Here is a 20,705-nt window from a genome sequence, read left to right on the forward strand (position 1 = left end):
AAGAACACAGCGACATGGCGCCACCGGCACCCGGCCCGGCCTCCGGCGGCTCCGGGGAAGTAGATGAGTTGTTCGACGTAAAGAATGCCTTCTACATTGGCAGCTACCAACAGTGCATCAACGAGGCTCAGCGGGTGAAGGTGGGCTAGGGGATGCTAGGGGCGGAGGCGGGGGCGGAATACGCTTCCTGTTGGCCACGGGTCGTGCTCTGATTTTAAAACCCTTTCTTTCCTCGTCCCGTTTTTCCTCTCACACCTCTTTAGAGCGCGATAAGGAATTATCCCTGTCCCATGACAAAACCCAAAGCAGCAGCAGTTTATGATACTTCTCACTTTGAGCGCTCTTAGCCTGGGAGGCGTTTGAGTAAAAGAGGGGTTTCTTACCGCTATGGTAATAACAATGGCGAGGTTATTACGCTATAGTAATGATAATAGTAACAGTAATTCTTGTTGGTTCAGCGCCCACACTGTGCCGCCATACCCTCAATACCTGTGAAGTAGGGACGTTGTTTATCCTCATTGTCCAGGTGAGAACTCCGAGGCTTTTCGCAATGTCACCCTGTCCCATTAACCAGATTATTTCTCTCCAAACATGCCCATTCGTTCACTCCTCATGGAGTATCTGTATAAGCCAGGCAGAGTGCTCGTGCTGGGCTCAAAGCAGTACAAAATAGACAAAACTCCCAGCTCTCTTGGAAACCTCAGCTCCCAAGGGAGACAGAGAATTAACAAGTTAATAAACAAGATGTCAGGAGATGGTGTGATGGGGAGTGGTGAGGGGGCTTGGCTGTTTGAGGGCTGAAAAATAGAGTCCAGGGCCCAGGCAGTGAGCGGGTGACAGGAGAGGGAGCAGAAAGGACCTTAGGCAGTACTTTTGGGGAAGGGTCACGGATATTACAGTTACTTTGAGAGTGAGCCATTGGAGAATTTTTTTTTTTTTTTTTAAGGGCTGCACCTGCGACATATGGAGGTTCCCAAGCTAGGGGTCTAATCAGAGCTGTAGCCGCCAGCTTACACCACAGCCACAGCAACTCGGGATCTAAGCCTCGTCTTCGACCTACACCGAAGCTCACAGCAACGCTGGATCCCTAACCCACTGAACAAAGCCAGAGATCGAACCCGCAACCTCATGGTTCCTAGTTGGAATCGTTAACCACTGAGCCACGATGGGAACTCCAGGGTTTAGTGTTCTGAAGAGAGAAAGCTTAATTACAACTTGAGCCCTATGGGGGTGAGAGGAGATGAGAGTACTGAGTCAGAAATGGGGGTGGGGGGAGTTCCCACTGTGGCACAGTGGGTTAAGAATCCAGCTGCAGGGGCTTGGGTCACTGCCATGGCTCAGATTCAGTCCCTGGCCCAGGAACTTCCATATGCCGTGGCGCAGCTATAAAATAAAATTGAAAAAAAATTAGAGATGGGGGTGGGAACTGCTTTGCATGAGAGTGGTCAGATCAGGCCAGATCTCTCTGTCATTTGAACCTGAGACTGAACCTTGGGGAAGGATCTAACCCCATAAGTTGCTGCAGAGGTGGCCGAGGCAGGAGTGAGTTCCAGGTGATCAAGGCCTAGGAGGCTGGTATAGCAGAAGTGGGGCAAGTACAGCGGGAGAGACAAAGAATGAGGTGGACAGAGCCTTAGGGGGCGGCAGCAGCAGGGGTTTGGGTTTTATTCCAAACATGTTTGGAGGCCATTGTGGGAGGCCATCGAAGCACCAAGCAGGGGAGTGGCAGATGTCTTCAGAGAGGCACGCAGAGCCTTCGGAGGAAATTGGATTCTGAAGTAGAGAAAGCTTGTTTTCCCTTCTGGCCATTTGCAGGGAACCTCATGTCCCTGAGCATTATCTATGTAATGGGGGTAGAACTCCAAACAGATTTCAGGAAGGTTAGGATTTGCTGAAATAACGTGTGTACAATCATGTTCGCTTTCCATTGCCGCTGTGACAAATTAGCACAAACAATGGCTTAAAAGAGCACACATTTATTATCTCACAGCTTCTGTAGGTCAGAAGTTCAGCAAGGTTCTCGCCAGGCTAACATCAAAGTATTGGTCTGGCTACATCTTTTCTGGAGGTTCTGGGGAGGAATCACCTTCCTAACTTGTTCCAGTTGCTGCCTCTTGACCAGGGGCCACTCTTAGCTCCTAGAGGCTTCTCTCTAGTCCTCAAGCTCGCACATCACCCTTCCATCTCAGAACCAGCCATAAGGTTCTCATGCTTGGAGTCTCTCAGATTTCCCCCTCTCCTTCATCCCTTTAGTCTAAAAGTCTTCTGCTTGGAGCTCCCGTTGTGGCTCCGCAGGTTAAGAACCTGACATAGTCTCCATGAGGACGCACGTTCAGCCCCTGGCTTGGCTCAGTGGATTAAGGATCTGGCATTGCCACAAACTGCAGCATAGGTTGCAGATGCTGCTTGGATCCAGCATTGCTGTGGTTGTGGTGTAGGCCGTCACTGCAGCTCCAATTCAGCCCCTAGCCTGGGACCTTCCGTATGCCGCAGGTGTGGCCCTAAAAAGAAAATAAATAAATAAGTGGTCTTTGCTTTTAAGAGCATCTGTGATTAGACAGGATGTTCCCATGTAACCTAACATAGTCTCCCCATTTTGGGGCTCATAACGTTCATCACACCATTGAAATCCCTTTTGTAATGTCAACTGTTCACAGGTCCCAGGGATTGGCGTGGACGTCTCGAGGGGAGAGAGGGTACAGGGATGTGTGCGTGTCTCACTCTGCTTAGCACCACGGTTATGGGCCTCCACGCTGGGGTAGTGTATGTAGCTCACAAGAAGATTGAGGCATTCCTGGGCTCGGATTCTGGCTCTTCTAGGTTCTCTCTGCAGCCAAGCCTGATTCACTGCACCTCTCTAAGCCTCAGTTTCCCATCCTGTCACATGGGAACAGTGACATTCATTTCAGTAAGGTCTCTGTGAGATTCATTGTTATACTCATGTTCTGCCTTTTGCTTTCTGCTGAATGTCTGTTTTGCTTCTGTTATAGCAATATGTTCTTTGGTTTTTGTTTTTGTTTTTTTCTGGCTGCACCCAGATCCTTAACCCACTGCACCACAGAAGAACTCCTCTTTGAGTCTTACTGTATCATAATATGGAAACTTTACCTCCCTGCTGAAAGAACCAGCATGAGAGTGACGGAAAACAAAGGAAACCAGATCAGCAGTCACCTTGCTAGAGGCGCACTTGCAGCCCAGCCTCTGAGCCGAGGGACCTGCACCCTCTCTAGCAACATGATAAAGATGTGCCGGCCCCAAACCAAGATGTTCTCCGTGAAGAGTAGAAGTCCTTTCCCTGCTGAGCCATTTGATGTGATTAAATTCTGGTCCAGGAGTTCCCATTGTGGCTCAGTAGGTTAAGAACTGAATTAGTATCCATGAGGATGCAGGTTCGATCTCTGGCCTCGCTCAGTGGGTTACGTATCCAACATTGCTGCAAGCTGGGGTGTAGATCGCAGATGTGGCTCAGATCTGGGGTTACTGTGGCTGTGGTGTAGGCCAGCAACTGCAGCTTCTATTCCAACCCTAGCCCAGAAACTTCCATGTGCCACAGGTGTGGCCCTAAAAAGAAAAAAAAAAATAATAAATTCTGTCACGCAGGCTACCTAAACCCTCCTAGGCAGCCTCCTGGGTTGAATGGTGTCCCTGAAATGGTATGTCCATCTGGAACCTGTAAATGTGACTTACTTGGAAAAGGATCTTTGCAGCTGCAATTCGGTGAAGGATCTCTGCATGAGATCAGCCGGGATTTAGGATAGGCCCTAAGTCCAGTGACCGGTGTCCTTCTAAGAGGAAGGCAGGAAGAGGTTTGAGGTAAACAGAAAAGATGGAGGCAGAGGTTGAGGTGATGTAGCCTCAAGCCAAGGACTACCTGGAATCACCAGAAGCTGGATGAGGCAAGGAAGGATCCTCCCATGGAGCCTTTGGAGGGAGCATGGCCCTGCTGACACCTTGATCTTGGACTTCTGGCCTCCAGAACCATGAGAGAATAATTTTCTATTTGAAGCCCCCTGGTTAGTGGTTAGTTATAGTGACCCCAGCAATCTCAGACAGGCACCACCAGAGGTGGCTCTAGGTAGAACACCTGGTGAGTGATAGTGTTGGCACTGACATGTTTCCCCACTGTGCCCACAAGATGGCAGGCACTGCACAGGCGTTGGGGATGAAACAGTGGAGAAAGCTGGAAGCTGACCATCTAGGGTGGCCAGGTGACTGATGGCCACACGGGCAGTAAGGGGAGGGGACGTGCCTCCTTGGACAGTTCTCCTTGCCCTTAGGCCTGGCTGAAGGTAGTCTGGCACCACCCTGGGGTTGGGCATTGGTGGAATTCCAATTCCTCGTGGAATTCCTGGTTTCTGAGAGCCCAAGTGATCCTGAGGAGCTGTCAGGACTGGGGACCAGAGCGCTCACCTGGTGGTATTCATCAGAGACCTCGTGGTTCCCTGGTCTGAACATCTGTCCTTGTTCTTACACCTCCCAGAAGTTCTTCACTCTCTGGTTGATTGAGAGGGCCTTGAATGTCTGCTGGTGGGGTCTTGGTGACACCTTGGGAGTCCTGCAGAGTCCCTGGTGGTGCCCGTTTTACAGACAGGGCAGCCAAGGCTCGGAGTTGCCTCTGGGACCCTGGTCTGCCATGGGGCATCCTACCACGTCCTCGCTTCAGAGACTCCGAGAGCCAGCCTTTGTCTCTTTTTTTACTGAAGTTGGTGTGGGAACCCCAGATGGGTCATCCTCACCAATGTTCTCCTCTAAGGGCCATTTGAGAATCACTTATTTAGAAGACATCGTGTTCCAAATGGTGGCCAGATTCCCAGCTTGGCTACCGAGGCCCGAGCAAGCTGCAGAGACCCCGCGGGGAAGTTGGCCTGAGTCAGGCTGGGGCTAGGAGCCAGGCTTCTTGTTTGCAGTCTCCCTTGGCCTGGGAGGAGGACACGTTCACCACCCACACCCCCTCAGGCTGGGAAGAAGAAAGCCTGGTGACTAGGAGTCTGGTTCTCAGCCTTGGGGGGAAGGGCAGTGGTGGTGTGCTCCCACCGGTGGGACTCCGGACCCTTTGTCCCTGCTCCGTGGCAGCTGGACAGGCTGTTCTCTCTGTGCTCTTTTCCCAGGCCCTGTGGTTTGGAGGCTGTTGGTGTGGCAGCTCCAAGGTGGCCGGACCCCCTGCCCCTATCACTTTCCTCTCCCAGCTCCCTCGTGGCCTGTCCTGGTGCTCCCGCGCCCCCTGGGCTGAGCTGCTCTATTCCCACCCACCCGAGGCACCTCAGGGTCTACAGGAAGTTGTCCAGAACCCTGGGGTATGGTCCAAAGCCATTCTCTCTAGGAAGGGACCCTTGCCCGCCCACAGCCTCATTGGGGCCCTCCTCGTGGTCCCACAGTGAACCCTGTATGAGGTCACCCCACTCCTGCTTCTGGATTCTGTACAGTGACTGGGCTGAGGGGTATGGTCCATGGACCTTGTTCCGGAGCACAGGGCGGTGCCCAGGGTCTCACCCAGCCTGGCTAGACCCCCAGACATTACACTGGGGCACCCAAGCTGAGCCCTCAGAGAAAGGTCCTCTCAGTGAGGCACACCTCCATCTCTTTTGTTTATCATGTTTAAAGGGTATTTTAAAACAAAAGTAAGATAGGAACAAGCAGCATGAAAGTATTTGTTCCAGGAAGTAAAGTCCCATCTCTTCTTCAGCATCAACCATCCATCTCCAGATGGAAATCCTCCCAGGCCTGTTTTCTCAACTTTTACAAACTCTAGGCACCATGGCATCACTGCCCTCCTACCACACCTCATGTCCTCGGACCATCTATACTGTTGAGCAGCCTCTGTTTTGATCTGCTGCACCCTGGGGTCCTTCTCCCTTGGCGTACATGGTCATGTGTCCCGTGGTCAGAAGCATCAGCTCTGCCCTGGCCTCTGTTGTGTGGCTGGAATGGTTTCAGCACTTTTGGTGCCCCCATCCCTCACCTGGACGGACAAGGGTGATGATTGAGCCTCCTTTCCCAGGAGAACATCAGGGTGGGACCAGATCAGGTGCCTGGCATGCTGCATGCCCTCAATGGAGGCTGTTCTCCGGCTCCCTAAGGTCACAGGCAGCTGGGAGCCAGGGCTGGGACTAGGGCCCAGACTCCCATCTGGAAAGCTGCCTGCTCCTGGCCTCTGAGGGCCTATTAGGCACCTAGCCCTGAGAGTCCTGACCTGCCTCTGTTTCCACAGCCATCAAGCCCCGAGAGAGATGTGGAAAGGGATGTCTTCCTGTACAGAGCATACCTCGCACAGGTGAGCATGGGCCCTTGCCTGTGACTGCCATCAACCCGGGGAGAGAGGAACAGACTGCTGGCAGAGGTGGGGACCACAAGTAAGGGGCCAAGTCACTGATGCCATGGAGCACCAGGCCAGAGGGATGGTGCTGGGATTTCTTGCTTTTCTTTTTTTCACTTAATGAATTTTACTTGTTAGTATGCTTCTGAGTTTACGGAATAACTGAGCAGATGGTAAAGAGAATTCAAAATTCTATCCCCCCACCCCTGTTCTTTAGGCTGCTTCTCTTATTAACATTTTAGGTTGGTGGGGTGCTTTTGTTACAAATGATGCACTGATATTGCTACTGTTTTTGTTTCTGTTTATTTTGGGGCATTTTAGGGCTGTACCTGCCGCATATGGAGATTCCCAGGCTAGGGGTTGAATCAGAGCTGTAGCTGCTGGCCTACGCCACAGCCACAGCAACATTGGATCTAAGCACACGTCTGCGACCTATACCATAGCTCGCGGCAACACCGGATCCTTAACCCACTGAGTGAGACCAGGTATTGAACCTGCATCCTCTTGGATGCTAGTCAGGTTCATTTCTGCTGAGCCACGATGGGAACTCCAACTCTGTTATTAGAGTCAGTGGTTTCTAAGGTGGCTTGGGGGGATTTTTTGTCTTTTTTTTTTTTTAAGGACCTCTGCTGTGGCATATGGAAGTTCCCAAGCTAGGGGTCAAATCAGAGCTATAGCTGCCGGCCTACACCACATCTGTGACCTGTACCCCAGCTCACAGCAACACCAGATCCTTAACCCATTGAACGGGGCCAGGGATCTAACTCGCATCCTCATGGATACTCTTTGGGTTTGTTACTGCTGAGCCACAACAGAAACTCTGACACTAGGGTTTTTAAAAGGCAGCATTATCCTGGTAATAGGGCAAGCATATATCCCCCTGTTCTAAAAATAATCCAGGTGGTGAAAACAGGACTGCATTGTGCCCCACCTTGTTCCCACCCCAGGCCCACAGTACAGGTGTGGCCACCAGCCTCCGTGCTGGCCTTGTTCCCCAGCCATGGCCCTAGGCAGCTCTGTCGTGGGCACATGGTTCCACAGATGCCCCCCCCCCCCCGCCTCACATTAGGCCTCAGGTGGCTTCCTGAGGGTCTGTTTGCATCTTTCCCTCTGCAGAGTGTTCTGGAGCCTGATGGGACTTCCCTCTTGTGAACCAGGCCCATCTTACTCCCCCAACCTCTGGGGTGATATTCAGGCAGTGTTTGTGGCCTCCAGCAGAGTAGGGTGTCTGAGTGCACCCCTCAGTCTCTGGGATATGTTCATATATACATGTCTGTATGCACACGTGTATGAGCACTTTATTTTTATTTTTTATTTTTTGCTTTTTTTAGGGTCACACCTGTGGCATATGGAAGTTCCCAAGCTAGGGGCCTAATCACAGTTGTAGCTGCCTCTGGCCTACACCACAGCCACAACAACGCAGGATCTGAGCCATGTCTGCCACCCATGCCACATCTCATGGCAATGCCAGATCCTTAACCCACTGAGTGAGGCCAGGGATTGAGTCTGAGTCCTCATGGATACTAGTTGGGTTCGTTAACCACCGAGCTATGACAGGAACTCCCCGTACAGGCGCTTTAAAAGATGAGTGCGTGTAGATGGCAGTGTAAACACTGAAACTGTCTAGAGAGAAACACAGTGAAAAATGGGTCCCTGATTCCAATTTCCCTCTTGGCAGTGACCTGCCTGCTGGGTATTCCTCAGTGGGGTGCCTATTTTGCTCAATAGAAACACACCCCCACACCCCTTTGCCCCTAATGACACCCCCCCTGCACAAATTGGCCTCACCCTGTCACCTCATCACTAGGGGCTGGATAATGACCCACCAGGGTCTCCAGCTAGAGCAGCAGGCAGAGTGGCCCAACAGGTAAGAGTGATGCTGTGTTGGCTTCCACAGTGCACTCCAGCAAAGGTGGCACCTGTGGGCTGAGGGGTTCCCTGTGGGTGGTGGACGCCAGCCTGGAGTACTGAGGCTCCTCCAGGGTCTTGCTTGTGTGTTCCCGGGGCCTGAGAACGCAGAAACTCTATGAGGTGGTTGGGTGGAGCTGACAGGGTGCTTGTTTTGACCACAGAGGAAGTTCGGCGTGGTCCTCGACGAGATCAAGCCCTCCTCGGCACCTGAGCTCCAGGCCATCCGCATGTTTGCTGAGTACCTGGCTAGCGACAGCCGGCGGTGAGGAGGGGTGGGCGTGGGGGGCCTGGGCGGGCAGAGGATGTTGGTTGGCATCCCTCCTCTGCCCTCTCACCTCTCTGAGCCTCACTTTCCCTCACCTGCACAGTGCTGGGTAGTGATGGAGCCTGCTTCAGAGGGGCTTCCGGGGGGATCAGAGATGAGGACTTGTGTACAGGTACTGAGGGACTGCTTCGAGGGCCTCCTTGTTGCCACGAGGGCCTCCCCTGAGATACAGGGTGGGGACCTCCAGCCAGTCTTGCAGCCATTGCTGCTCACCCACAGTGCAGGCAAGGGAGTGGAGGGTGAGAGGGGACACCAAGTCCTTCCCCTGAGCTGGGTGTCTACCCCGCGCCACAGACCAGCAGTTGTCAAACTCCCTCAGGCAGTGGCCAAGAGACGGGGGTCAGGGCTGTGGGGACCCGGAAGCCCTAGGTATCCCAGGACCAGGCCCGCCTGTGCTCCGCCTGCTCAGTATGGGGTCTGAGACCGCGCACAGACCAGCTCTGCTGGCCTCAGGTGGTTCTTACTCAAGCAGGTGGGAGCCGTGTGGCCCTGGCTCACTTGGTGGAACACCAGCCTGACCCAGCAGGCCCTGCGGCCTTTCTGCACCTCAGTTACCCCATCCCCCTGGGAATGGGCTGGTCATGAGGGCTCCTGAGATTGCAGGGGTAAAACACTCCCTAGACAGTGGCTGGGATAGAAGGCTGGGGCCACACAGCCCATGACAGGGAAATGCTTTGCTCTGTGAGCTGACCCCCCCCCCCACCTGCCTGTCCCAGCCCCAGGCTCTTCCACTACCCAGGCTGCTCCTCACAGCTTGGGGATGCCGCACAGGGGGTCCCTCCAATCTCTGCCCTGTGGAACTTCTTAGACCAGGATGTGGTTGTGACCTTGTTGATACTATGCTTCCCTCATGGGCCGCTGCAGCCATCTTGGGTCCCAAATGTGAGTGAGTCTGCTGTGCCCCCCACCTCTGCTCCTCGTGAAGGGCAGTGCCCTATGAGCCACCTCTAGTGATCAAGCCCCTTCGTCCACAGAGAAGCTTGAGGGGTTTACTGTGAGCAGTGGCAGCTGCATAGGGCCCCCAAGAGACATGTCCATGTCCTGACCCCCCAGAACCCATGAACCTGACCTCACTGGAAATGGGGTCTTTGCAGAGGAAAGTGGTTAAGGATCTTGCGATCTCGGATATAAGGTGGGCCCTAAATCCAGTGACTGGCATCTTCATAAAAGACAGAAGAGGAGACGCAAAGGGAAAGGTCATGTGAAAACAGAGGCAGAGTTGGGGGAACAGACACAAGCCGAGGACTGCCTTGGCACCAGAAGCCAGGAGAGGGCCTGGGGCAGATCCTCCCTCGGAGCCCCCGGAAGGCTGGAGGCTGGAGGCTGCCAGCACTTTGGTTTTAGGCTACTGGCCTCCAGAACTGTAAGGATTAAATTCCTGTTGTTTTAATAGCACCACCCTCATGCCCCTGCCACACACGTGGTGCTTTGGGACAGCAGCCCCAGGATAGGCAGCTTCCTGGAGCCATCACTTCACCCTCTCTGCACTTTGCTTGTTGGGGTGACAAACCCCATCCTCCTTTTGGGAAGATAAGGAGCCCCAAGCCCTCCAGGAGCAGGGGCTGCTGTGAACATTACAGGCAAGACCCCTCAGGCAGCACGCGGCCTGGAGCAGTGCTTGGGAGGGCAGAGTGGCTCTCGCTGCCTCCATCCCAGCAGCACAAACCACCGTCCCACACAGACTGCCCAGCAGGCAGGTGTAGAGAATGTGCCAGAGCCTGTGCAGATAAAACAACACGTTCCAGTAACACACATACCGCTAACATCACAAGGATAAGAGTAGACGTCGTGTTCACACCCTGTGTGCCAGGAACCGGGCACGAAGCTTTGTGAGGTTCTCTTGGGACTCCTCACACCAACCCTGTGTGACCTTTGTACACAGTCCTGCCATGCAGAGTGGGGAACAGGCTTGATGTGAAGTCATTTGTACATCAGGCACCTGTTTGGAGGGTGCGGAGAGAGTGACAGGCATGTTCAGGGCCCTCAGCTACCCGGACACTTGACCACCAGCCCCCCAGCAACTTGCATGAAATGTGCATTTGTCAAGACTGGATCCCAAGCCACAGCTTTTGTCTAGCAGTGACAAGGGGCTGGGCCCTGGTCTTCCTTTTCTTGTTAACCCCCTAGCAGCCCTTTGAAACAAGGAGTTGCAGCTCCTCATTTCAGTTAATCAGACCACGGTTTAGGTGTCCTGTGGCATGTAGGGGCGTCTGGCTGGTCCTTGGGGAAGCCCAGCCTCCAGCTGGCTGTCGGCTCCCAGCCGCCAGCTTGGCACACTGCCCACTTGCTGGGAGCAGCCAGCACGCCAGGCTTGGAAATGGAGAGCAGTCGCCCTCAGGACCCAAGCCCATGTGCTGACCCGAGAAGATCAGGACCCTCTGCTGAGACCACTGGCCTCCTGGGGAGGGTGGTCACCAATGTGAGGTTGGCTTGTGTAGCCTCATGTCCCTGTGGAGGGGCCCCTGGTGAGCCACTCCGTCCCTCTGCATCCAGGTGATGTGGACCCCTTAGCTCTCAAGCACCGAGGGCCGGGGGAACTCAAGGCCTGGCTGGTCATTTGTACTGTTTTGTAGGTAGAGCCAGGTGAGGCCTGTCCTGTACCACTTCCCCCCACGGGGCCCGGAGCACTGACCCCCCATTCTTCCCAGCCTCAGTTTCCCTGTCTGTAAAAGGGGTGAGAAATGCCTGGTGGGAAAGTGGCAAGACCGGCACCCAGTGGGGCTTGGCAGAGACAGCTGGGCCCATTCTGCCCCCTGCTGCTCTGTGCCTCCAGGGGCCTGACTCGCCCTCTCTGGGCCTGTCTCTTTCCATGGGGGTGAGGCTACCTCCCACCCCAGCCTTGGGCCCTGAGCAGCAGTTTCTCCCAGGGATGCGATTGTGGCCGAGCTGGACCGGGAGATGAGCCGGAGCGTGGACGTGACCAACACCACCTTCCTGCTCATGGCTGCCTCCATCTACTTCCATGACCAGAACCCGGACGCCGCCCTGCGCACCCTGCACCAAGGGGACAGCCTGGAGTGGTGAGTGGCCACCCCGCACCAGAGGAACGGCCGGTGTGAGTGGCTCCTCCGGTGTCCAGGCAGCTCAGGGCCATCATCTTAGGAACGGTGAGGGAGGCTGCTCTGAAAGGCCAGGGCTGGGGTGGGGTGCTGTCCTCCCATTTAGGCTGCAGCTCTTGTCCTCAGTCCAAGAGAGAGTTTTCTGCACGGCTGGGCCGCTGCTCCAAGGACACGCACCCGGGGCTGAAAACCCTCTGTTCCCGGCAACAGAGCAGAAAGCACCTTTGTCTCTGCCTGAGGTTTCTGTCTGCCCCCCTGCCCCCGCAGAGCCTGGTGATCCTCTGTCCTGGGCCCTGGGCCCTGGCCTTTCCATGTCCTCCCTGGGCCCCCACAGGCCACCCCAACCCCCCAACCCCCCAACCCGGGGCTGGCCCTCAGGGTGCTCCAGGCTTGGACACCAGAGCCCTGTGCAACCTGCAGTCGGCTCCACCCTGACCCTAGGGGGTGGCTGTAGGCCGTGCTGTGGCCAGGGCCCCGGGCCCAGAGGACACAGCTATTCACCCCTGTGAGCACTTTGATTTCTGCCTTCTGCTGGTTAGTTGGTCACCACGTGTTCCTTCTACATCCATTTATGTCCCACCTTGACCCAGAGGGGAATTTGTAGCAGCCTAGAAATAGGCATGATACACGGCTGATGGGGTGGTGGACCTCATGAGTATTTCTCATGCTCCTCCTTAGACGGTCAGGGTGCTGGGTCACCTTCTGGTGGGAGGACTTGGGAACAAATGGCCACGTCAGTGATCAGTGGTCACAGCTGTCTGGGTCCGAGACAGGAACAGTGGGTGTGAGCTCTGAAGTGGGAGAGCAGCTGCTCCCCTGCAGGACAGTGTTTGGAAGGGGTTGGGTGCAGATGGGTCGAGAGGGCGCAGGCCGCAGGCCACAGGCCACGGGCCTGGAGTCCCTGTCCTGGGGACCCAGTGGGAGCTCTCTGCCCAGGCGTGCTCAGTGGTGACAGGCAAGGAGTACACCCAGGCCTGAGTTTGGCTCTGCTGCATGTTCCCCTCTGCAAGGCAGGGCTGGTGGCCTGAGCACTCAGGAAGTTTCTGGAAGATGTTGCCCATATGGGGTGAGCTTCTGGTGGGAGGGTGAAGAGGCAAGGGGGTTCTCTGATCACCCACCCTGTCCCACAGCATGGCCATGACGGTGCAGATCCTGCTGAAGCTAGACCGCCTGGACCTCGCCCGGTAAGCCCCTCCCCGCCGGACCCACCTGGGGCCGCTGGGCTATGGCCTGTGCGTCAGGGGTATGTGAGCAGTGGTCAGGCCATGTTGGGACCCTGTGTTCTCCAGAAACCAGGCTTCTGTCTGCCAGGGGGCACTTGGCATGGGGATTGCCCTGAGCCCTCCCCATGGCCCAGAACATCAGAGATGGGAACATTTCTTCATTGATTGTATTCTAGTCCATTGGGGTCATGGCTTCCCCGCCCTCCCCTGCAGGGTGTTGCCTGGGACAAGGGGCATCACTATTTGTGCCTCAGTTTCCTTCTGTGAGGCGGCCAGTGGGGCCCAATTTGCAGGGTCAGAGTGGGCTTCACAAATATGCAGGGGAGAGTACAGCCACCCGTAGAGGGTGGCCGGGCCAGGGCCTGAGGTCCTGGGGCCTCATGGGCAAGGAACTGGGTGGAAGGACATGGGGGGCACTGGCTGGGCCACTGAACCACTGGGCACCTTCCCACGTCTCTCCTCCACCCCCCAGGAAAGAGCTGAAGAAAATGCAGGACCAGGACGAGGATGCCACCCTCACCCAGCTGGCCACCGCCTGGGTCAACCTGGCTGTGGTGAGCACCAGGCTTGTGCAGGGGCATGAGGGAGAGGTGTATCAGGGAGCTGGGAGGTGGAGGCAATGTACTGCGCTCAGCACTGGCTGCCCTTGTGGGCTGTGCAGGTGTGGGGGTCCACAGGTGCTCTGGTCCTCCTGCTTTCCTGAGGGCCAGTCCCCTGGGAGAGCCCCAGTCCAGGGTGTCCATGCATGCTCTGCCCTCACTCAGGCCATCTCCTGCTGGCTTCTTGCCGCTGAGTACCTTGACCAAAGCCAGAGTGAATAGACTGGGGGGTTCTGAAACCAGACTTAGCAGACCTCTCTCTGCACACGCCCCTGGAGGCGCAGAGCTGGCCTGCCCGGCAGCTCACCCTCCTCTGGGGTCTGGCCCCTGTGCTTGGCTGCTGCTCAGCCTGCTCCCCGGGCTCCTGGCACAGGGTTGGGTGACCAAGTCCCCCTCTCACTTTCACCCAAGCCCAGCCCCCTGCCTCCACATGCCTGGCCACACCCTCTCCTGGCAGCAGCCTCATTTTTGGATTTGGGCGCTTGACTTCCTTTCTCTGAGTCACTCTTTTGTACGGGCCTTTTAAAATGTGCTCCTCGTCCACATGCATCTGCACTTCCCTTTGGGGGGCTGAGGCCTCACCCCAGCTCGTTTTCAGTATCCACTCAGTTAAGTGGGGCAAACACACCCCAGTAGTTCCTTCCAGTAGCCTTTGTTTTTTCACAAGACATCTTGGTCTCAGGCTCTCCTGCAAGTATGATGCTGTATCTTCAGCAGATGGACAGAATCTTCTATTCAGAGTCCGGGCAGTTGGGGTCAGGGCTGCTGGTCATGAGCAGAGGCTGCCGCTGACAGTCCATGTGTCCCAGTGGTCCTGGCCCAGACCTTGGCCCAGCTGCTCATGCACTGATTTTTTCTCTGGAAGCTGAGGCTTCTGCATCCGTAAATGGAGGGCTGGGGGAGCCTGGTGTGAAGGGACTGCATGTCTGTTGGGCCCCCTCACGGCACAAGCTGCACAGGGGTCTCGGCAGGGGAGGGGGCGGTGCCCATGGTGTGCCTGCCACAGGCCAGCCCCGCTTGAATTGTCACCACAATGTGCTGGGCTCACTCCAGGACAGAGCAGGCAGCAGGGTGACAAAGCGGTGACATCAGAACTGTCCCTGCAGGGTGGTGAGAAGCTGCAGGATGCCTACTACATCTTCCAAGAGATGGCTGACAAGTGCTCGTCTACCCTGCTGCTACTCAATGGGCAGGCAGCCTGCCACATGGCCCAGGGCCGGTGGGAGGCCGCCGAGGGTGTGCTGCAGGAGGCCCTGGACAAGGTACAGGCTGGCACCGCCCCACCCCACCCCAGGGCTCTCAGTAGGGACTGCAGGAGACATGGAGTGTGGCATGCACTTGCCGCAGCAGCTCACGGGCAGATGGAGGTGGATGGAAGCAAGTGCAACAGAGATCCCATGGCCTGCCTTGTGGCCTCGGGGGCATTTTAATACTGTAGCAGCTAACCGTCGGGATTGCAAACAACAATCCTGATTCTGGTTTCTCTAGAAACTGGGATAATCCCGTCAGCCTGGGCCCCAGTTGGCCTGAGCTGAGCAGACACAGGCCCCGTCTCCTCTTCACTGTCAGCTTGGCCGCCTGGCCTGGGGCCTCTCGAGATGGTCCTTCACTTGGCTTTCTTCTTGGGCAAGACACCTACCCTTTGCTGCTGAGGGGAGAGCAGGCTGCAGATGGGAGGTGTCGCCTGCGCCCATCCTCGTCCATAACAGCCTGAGAGTGTGGCCATCTTGGGCCTGCAAAGCTGTCTTTGCCCAACCAGTATCTGCAGCGTTTTTAGATGTAGTGAGAAACTGACACTAATGGGAAGCTTTCTCCCTGTTCATCTCTGTGAGGGGCCAGGCTGTCATCAGAAGGTTTGCCGAGTGGAAACAGGCCGAGGGGAGTTGGTCAGATGCTCCCACGTGCTGGCATTCTCAGGCTGCACGTCTGGAGCTACCTCGCTCGCTAGGGTGCCCCGTGCTGTGGAGAGAATTTGAATCTCTGCCAAGAAGGGCAGTGTGGGCTGGAGCCAGGTCTGTGTAGGAGGCTGGGGTCCGTGCTGCGCCTCCACCAGGGGCTCTGCCTGGGGTTCCTGGCCAAGGCACTAGCCGAGCGGATTCCCAGAGTTCCCTGTGCCTCCAAGCCCAGTGTGGGCGGGACGAGTGAGGTCACCCACTTGGAGGTTCTGGTAATTTCCCACAGCTTCCTGCCCAGGCCCCTGGAGAGCAGGCAGGGTGGGTGGGGTCTGCCTCATGATCTCAGGCCTCATCGTTGCAGCAGGAGGAACTGCTAGCTGGGCTGTGATAGGTTGAGGCCACCTTGAGATTTGTGATAAATATACGTCCCTCCCAAATTACAAGATGGGGGCAGGGGTGTGTTTCAGTCTCATCGGCACATGAAGCAGCAAGCTCAGAGGCAGAGCTACTTGAGCGGGGGGTGGGGGGAGGCAGAAAGGAGGGCCCTAAGGTCGCCACCTTGCAGAGTGGCCGGTGAGGGGGACGCTGGGTCTTTCAGCCTCAAGCCCTACCTGAGATGGGGGTAAGTGGGCCAAGTCCGGGCGCTTGGAGGAGCTGACCCTGTTTGTCCGGTGTCCCCCTGTTTTCAGGACAGCAGCCACCCAGAGACACTGATCAACCTCATTGTCCTGTCCCAGCATCTGGGGAAGCCTCCTGAGGTAGGACCCTCTCCACTCCCAGCCAGATGCAGGAGGGTTTTCAAGCTGTCATGGTGCCAGCCCAGGGCCGGGCAGGGATCTCTGGTGTGACCCAGCTCCAGAGGAAGCTTGGGGCCTCAGGGTCTGGATTCTGAGGTTGGCCTGGAGTTGGGGCAGAAACCTGCTTCCCTTGAGTGGGTACAATTGCTATCGTCCGTGAGAAGTTGGTATTGCAAGTACTCCCCCAGGACCCCCATCCTGGCCATGACTTCAGGTCTGTGGGTCCTGTGGACAAGGGGCTGAGGCTTGGGGATGTGGCCTGTGCCACCTCAGGGCTGGGGGTGGACCACAGGAAAGAGCAAAGGGGCCCAGGGGAGCAGTCCTAGTGAGCTTACCTTGTCTGCGGGCAGGGAGGGAGGCTGCTGGAGCACTGCCTCACCCAGGTGCCGGGCTCAGCTGGCCAGGGACCTGTCACAGGGCTTTGCGATAATCTGTCACCAGTTCCTTGAACAAGGGTCCCCTCAGGGCTGGGGTAATGCAGGACAGATAGGACAACCCTCCCACTCATCACAGAAACCACACCAGACTACCAGTTTGGGAGAAACAGAGAGACAGACGCCCTCAGTCCCATATGTCAGGGCTGGGCCTGGGGGTAGGGCAAGGCTGGGAGCAAGGGCTCTGCCTGAGCCCCAGTTCCAGGCCTCTGGAGTGTCTCCATACCATGGGCCCAGAAAAGACTCATCTCCTTTCCCAGCCACATCCCCCCTGACCTGCCCTCCACTCCCTCTGGCCCTCTTCCCTGAACCCCACAGTGCATCCTCCAGCCATGTGCCTGATTCCAGGCTGGGGAGATGGAGAGAATGTGAGGAAACCAGGGCTCCTGCCTGGGTCTGGCTGGGTGGCCCTCATTTCATCGTACCCCCTACCCTGTAGGTCAGGACCACCATAGGGTCCCCAGATTTAGCTAACCTTACCTCTCCTACAGGTGACAAACCGCTACCTGTCCCAGCTGAAGGACGCCCACAGGACCCACCCCTTCATCAAGGAGTACCATGCCAAGGTGAGCCTGTGTGGGCAGCCCATCTCTGAGCCCCAGGGCCCCCAAGCCCCCAGGCCCTGCCTGGCAAGGCTTGAAAGGTGGGCCCTGGCTCACGGGTTCTCCTCTCCCTCTCTCTGCACCCTGGCTGCCCCCAATTCATCTTGAAGGAAAACGACTTTGACAGACTGGTGCTGCAGTATGCTCCCAGTGCCTGAGGTTGGCCTGAGACGTACTTCCGGAGCCGTGGGAATACAAGGCCAAGGCTGTGCTGCCCCCCGCCACGGGCACTTACCCTTTAACCAGGAGCAGAGGCTGTAAGCCCAGCCCAGTCCCTGTTTTGTCAATAAACGTCTCCACTCCAGGTATCCTCACCCGATCCATGTTTGCACTAGCCACTTTGAGTGGGAGGGGGCATATGGAAACCAAGGTGAGGATGGGAGGGGCCAAGCACCATCACACGGGGCTGTTCCTGGGAGGGGGCCCTGGTGACCAGGGTCTGTGAGCAGCAGCTGCACAGACTCACCTGCCCCTCAGACAGCCACCCCGTGCTACAGGTGGCACAGCCATGCTCCCCAAGCCCAGTGAGCATCCAGGGAGACTGAGACACAGAGGGGTCACAGCCATCGCAGCAGGCACCAGGATTTAAATAAAGGATCCCTGGGTGGTCTAGAGGTGATAAAGGTGCCAGAAGCACTCAGGCCTCAGCTCAAGCTAGTGGGGAGAGAGTGTGCCGGGTTCTCATAGGAGTAGACATCCACTCCCAGGCCCCTGCTCCTTACTGCCCTGTGGTGAGTCATGAGCCACGACAGACACACTGTGGTTGGGGCCACGGGTGCTTTTGGCTCACCACTGTGGCCAAAGCACTGAGCTCCCTGCCCTGAGGGAGAAATGCTTAGTGAGTGCCCCATGAGAAGAAGCTAAACTATAGACGTCCAGCAGTGGCTGGACCTCTAGACCTCTGGGCCTCTGGGATGCGGTCATCATTGAGCTATGTCCACCCGAATAACAAGAAGAATCTGCCAGGTAAAATTCTGGGGGAATGAGGAGTTCCTGTCATGGCTCATTAGGTTGGCGAACCTGATTAGCATCCATGAGGATGCTGGTTATGATCCCTGGCCTTGTTCATTGGGTTAAGGATCCGGCATTGCCGTGAGCTGTGGTGTAGGTCGCAGACACAGCTCGGATCCTGTGTTGCTATGGCTCTGGTGTAGGTCAGCGGCTACAGCTCTAAATCATCCCCTAGCCTGGGAACTTCCATGTGCCATGGGTGTGGCCCTAGAAAGACAAAAAACAAAACAAAGCAAAAGTTCTGGGGGCATGAGCATCCTGGGCAGTAGGAACAACCCATGCAAAGGCCCTGAGGCTACGGTGGACTCAGCCAGCTGGACAGGGCTCTGTCTCTGGGCCCAGTGTCTGGGTAGGGAAAGAAATAAGGTACCTGGGCTCCCAGAGCCTGGCCTCACCTGCCTAAGAGGTAGCCACAAGAAAGCTAGTCCTTGATTGCCGAGACAGGACATAGAGCAGGCAGGGTCTCTTCTAGTGGCAGGGACAGTTGGCCCCCAGCCCAGTGGGGCCTTAGCCAGGGAGTGAAGTGGCAGAGAAGGCCTCCTGGGGCAGGGCTGTCAGTAAGGGGTGGTGGTTTGTGTTGGGAGTGAGGGCTGGGATGAGCTCCCCAGGGAAGAAGAGGCCTGCCTTCTCATGTGGGGCAGGGCATGGGTGCCCTCCTTGAGACCTCAGCAGCCCCTCACTGGGCTCCCAGTGCCCCAGCCGGCAGCCATCAGTACCAGGAGCCGCTTTCTGCTCTGCACCCACCCTTTGGCAACCTCCCATCTGGACTCTGCCAAAATGAAACTTGAGGCTGGACTGGGGTGGGTGGGTGGGGGCCCTCTCCTATTACTGATGGGTGCCATGGTGACCAGATAGTGCCTGGGTGGGAGGGCACAGATGAGTGGTTGGGACCATGCAAGGCTGCCTGACTGGCCAGGCCAGACCTATGGGGGCATGTCCAGCAGCCTGGGACCCCTTAGTGCCCCACTGCTTGCCAGGCTGACTGAGGCATCAGTCATCAAAGGGGACAGATGAACCCCTCTGCCCACATTGAATACACATTCAAAAATAACAGGAGGTACAGCAGGATGGATGGTGACAGATACCAAAGAAGACTGATGGAGGGTGGTGTCAGGGAGGTAGGACAAGAAGGTGACATTGGTAGGTAAAGCCTAATGGTGAAGGAGGAGCCCTGCCAGTACCTGGAGGAACACCATTCTAGGCAGGGGGAACAGCCAGGGCAAAAGCCCTGGGGTGGGACTGCCTGGGGTGTTGGAAAGCCACCTATAGCTCAGAGGCCAGTGTGGCTGGAACGGAGGGAGCAAGGTGGGGGGCAGAGGAGAGCATGAGGGTGGGTCATGAGTCACAGGAGATGGGCTTTTACTCTGAGTGATGGGAGCTGTGGAAGGCTGTGAGCAGAAGAGGCACAGGTAGGCTCCCTCTGGCCTCTGCAGGGTAAAGAGGAGGCCATGATACCAGGCAGGAGTTACAAGGGTGGCCGAGGGTCATGTAAAGGCTATGCAGTTGCAGAGAAGTGGCTAGATTCAGGAACATTTGAAGGTGGGGCACACTGGATGCTGATGTGCTGCAGGAACTGGGGGAGGGGGTTGGCAGTGGAAGGAGGGATGAGGGCCCCGAAACTCCTCTACCTGCTTTCCCCTGCACACCTGAAGATCATGTCGGGCTGGTGGCCATATGCGCCCCACACTGATTCCTGCACTCCGCACCTTGAAAAGCTATGGGAGGACTCCTAGGCAGGGGGAAGGGAGGGACACAGGTGTGTCAGAGGCCTGGGGACTGGGAATGAGGGCTAGCAGTGGCAGGTGAGAGGATGTCCCCAAAAGGCCACTGATACCCTCACTGATGGCCAGTAGGGCTTCGGATACAGGGCCCCGTTAGTGGACATTGGAAGATCACTGCAGTGGTCCCAATGAAATGGTGGTCTTGATCCAGCCTCTGAATTCCCCCGCGCGCGCACCCACTCCCTCAGCCTCCCTCAAGGTCTATGTTAACCTGCGGCAGGGAGGCCTCCGAAGTCCTCAGGGTCACGGAGGCAGCAGGTGGGCCCTCATGTCAGTGAACAATGAGGTCTGAGTGTGGGAGGCAAGAGAGGTGTGCTGGAGGGCCTGCTCTGTCGGTCCAGAGCACGGCCTGTTGGTGACCATCGTGCCCCAAGTCGTGGACAGCCTGGTGGGGTGGGGGAGGCCAGGGTGGGCAAGGGCATCCAGGCGGGTACGGGGTGGAGACATGGGGCCGCTCTGGCCCTGCTAGCGGGTTCAGTCAGGCGGGCGCTGGGCAGACACCCCCTTCCCCCCGCCTCCCCGGCTCCTGGGTTTCCTTCGCTGGAAAATGAGCCCGAGCGTGGGCCCGCCTCCAGGACGCGACGCGACAACGCCGGGACTTGTGAGCCGGAGGTCGCCGCCACTGCCTCCAGGGAACTCAGCTTCGGCGCGCCCCCAAATCACGGACGCCGCGCCCCCACCCCGAGTCCCCGTGGGGCGGAGCTAGAGCCGGCCCCGCCTCTCCGTCCCCCGCGCTCTGGCCGGCGCGCCCCCGG

General features: G+C 56.8%; 1 protein-coding gene across 1 annotated transcript; it reads left to right on the top strand.

Annotated features, from left to right (window-relative positions):
- The first annotated feature begins 2 nt into the window (after positions 1 to 2).
- Positions 3 to 17,464, top strand: COPE (coat protein complex I subunit epsilon). The gene is made up of 10 exons (XM_003123536.5): positions 3 to 140; positions 6,209 to 6,271; positions 8,386 to 8,486; positions 11,417 to 11,569; positions 12,739 to 12,792; positions 13,304 to 13,385; positions 14,537 to 14,692; positions 16,015 to 16,083; positions 17,048 to 17,122; positions 17,269 to 17,464. Exons 1-10 carry the CDS (start codon positions 15 to 17, stop codon positions 17,314 to 17,316), a joined length of 927 nt encoding a protein of 308 aa, XP_003123584.1. The 5' UTR covers positions 3 to 14; the 3' UTR covers positions 17,317 to 17,464.
- The last annotated feature ends 3,241 nt before the right edge of the window (positions 17,465 to 20,705 follow it).

This window comes from Sus scrofa, chromosome 2, assembly GCF_054392235.1.
Source record: "Sus scrofa isolate SSC_HxYL_T2T_F1_AM1 chromosome 2, Sscrofa_HxYL_maternal_Yorkshire_Landrace_v2.0, whole genome shotgun sequence".
Lineage (NCBI taxonomy): Eukaryota > Metazoa > Chordata > Mammalia > Artiodactyla > Suidae > Sus > Sus scrofa.

Coding starts and splice junctions, on each gene's coding strand:
- COPE (XM_003123536.5), top strand. CDS start 15: ATGGCGCCACCGGCACCCGGCCCGGCCTCCGGCGGCTCCGGGGAAGTA. Junction 14,693..16,014: donor TGCAGGAGGCCCTGGACAAG/GTACAGGCTGGC, acceptor CCCTGTTTTCAG/GACAGCAGCCACCCAGAGAC. Junction 16,084..17,047: donor ATCTGGGGAAGCCTCCTGAG/GTAGGACCCTCT, acceptor CCTCTCCTACAG/GTGACAAACCGCTACCTGTC.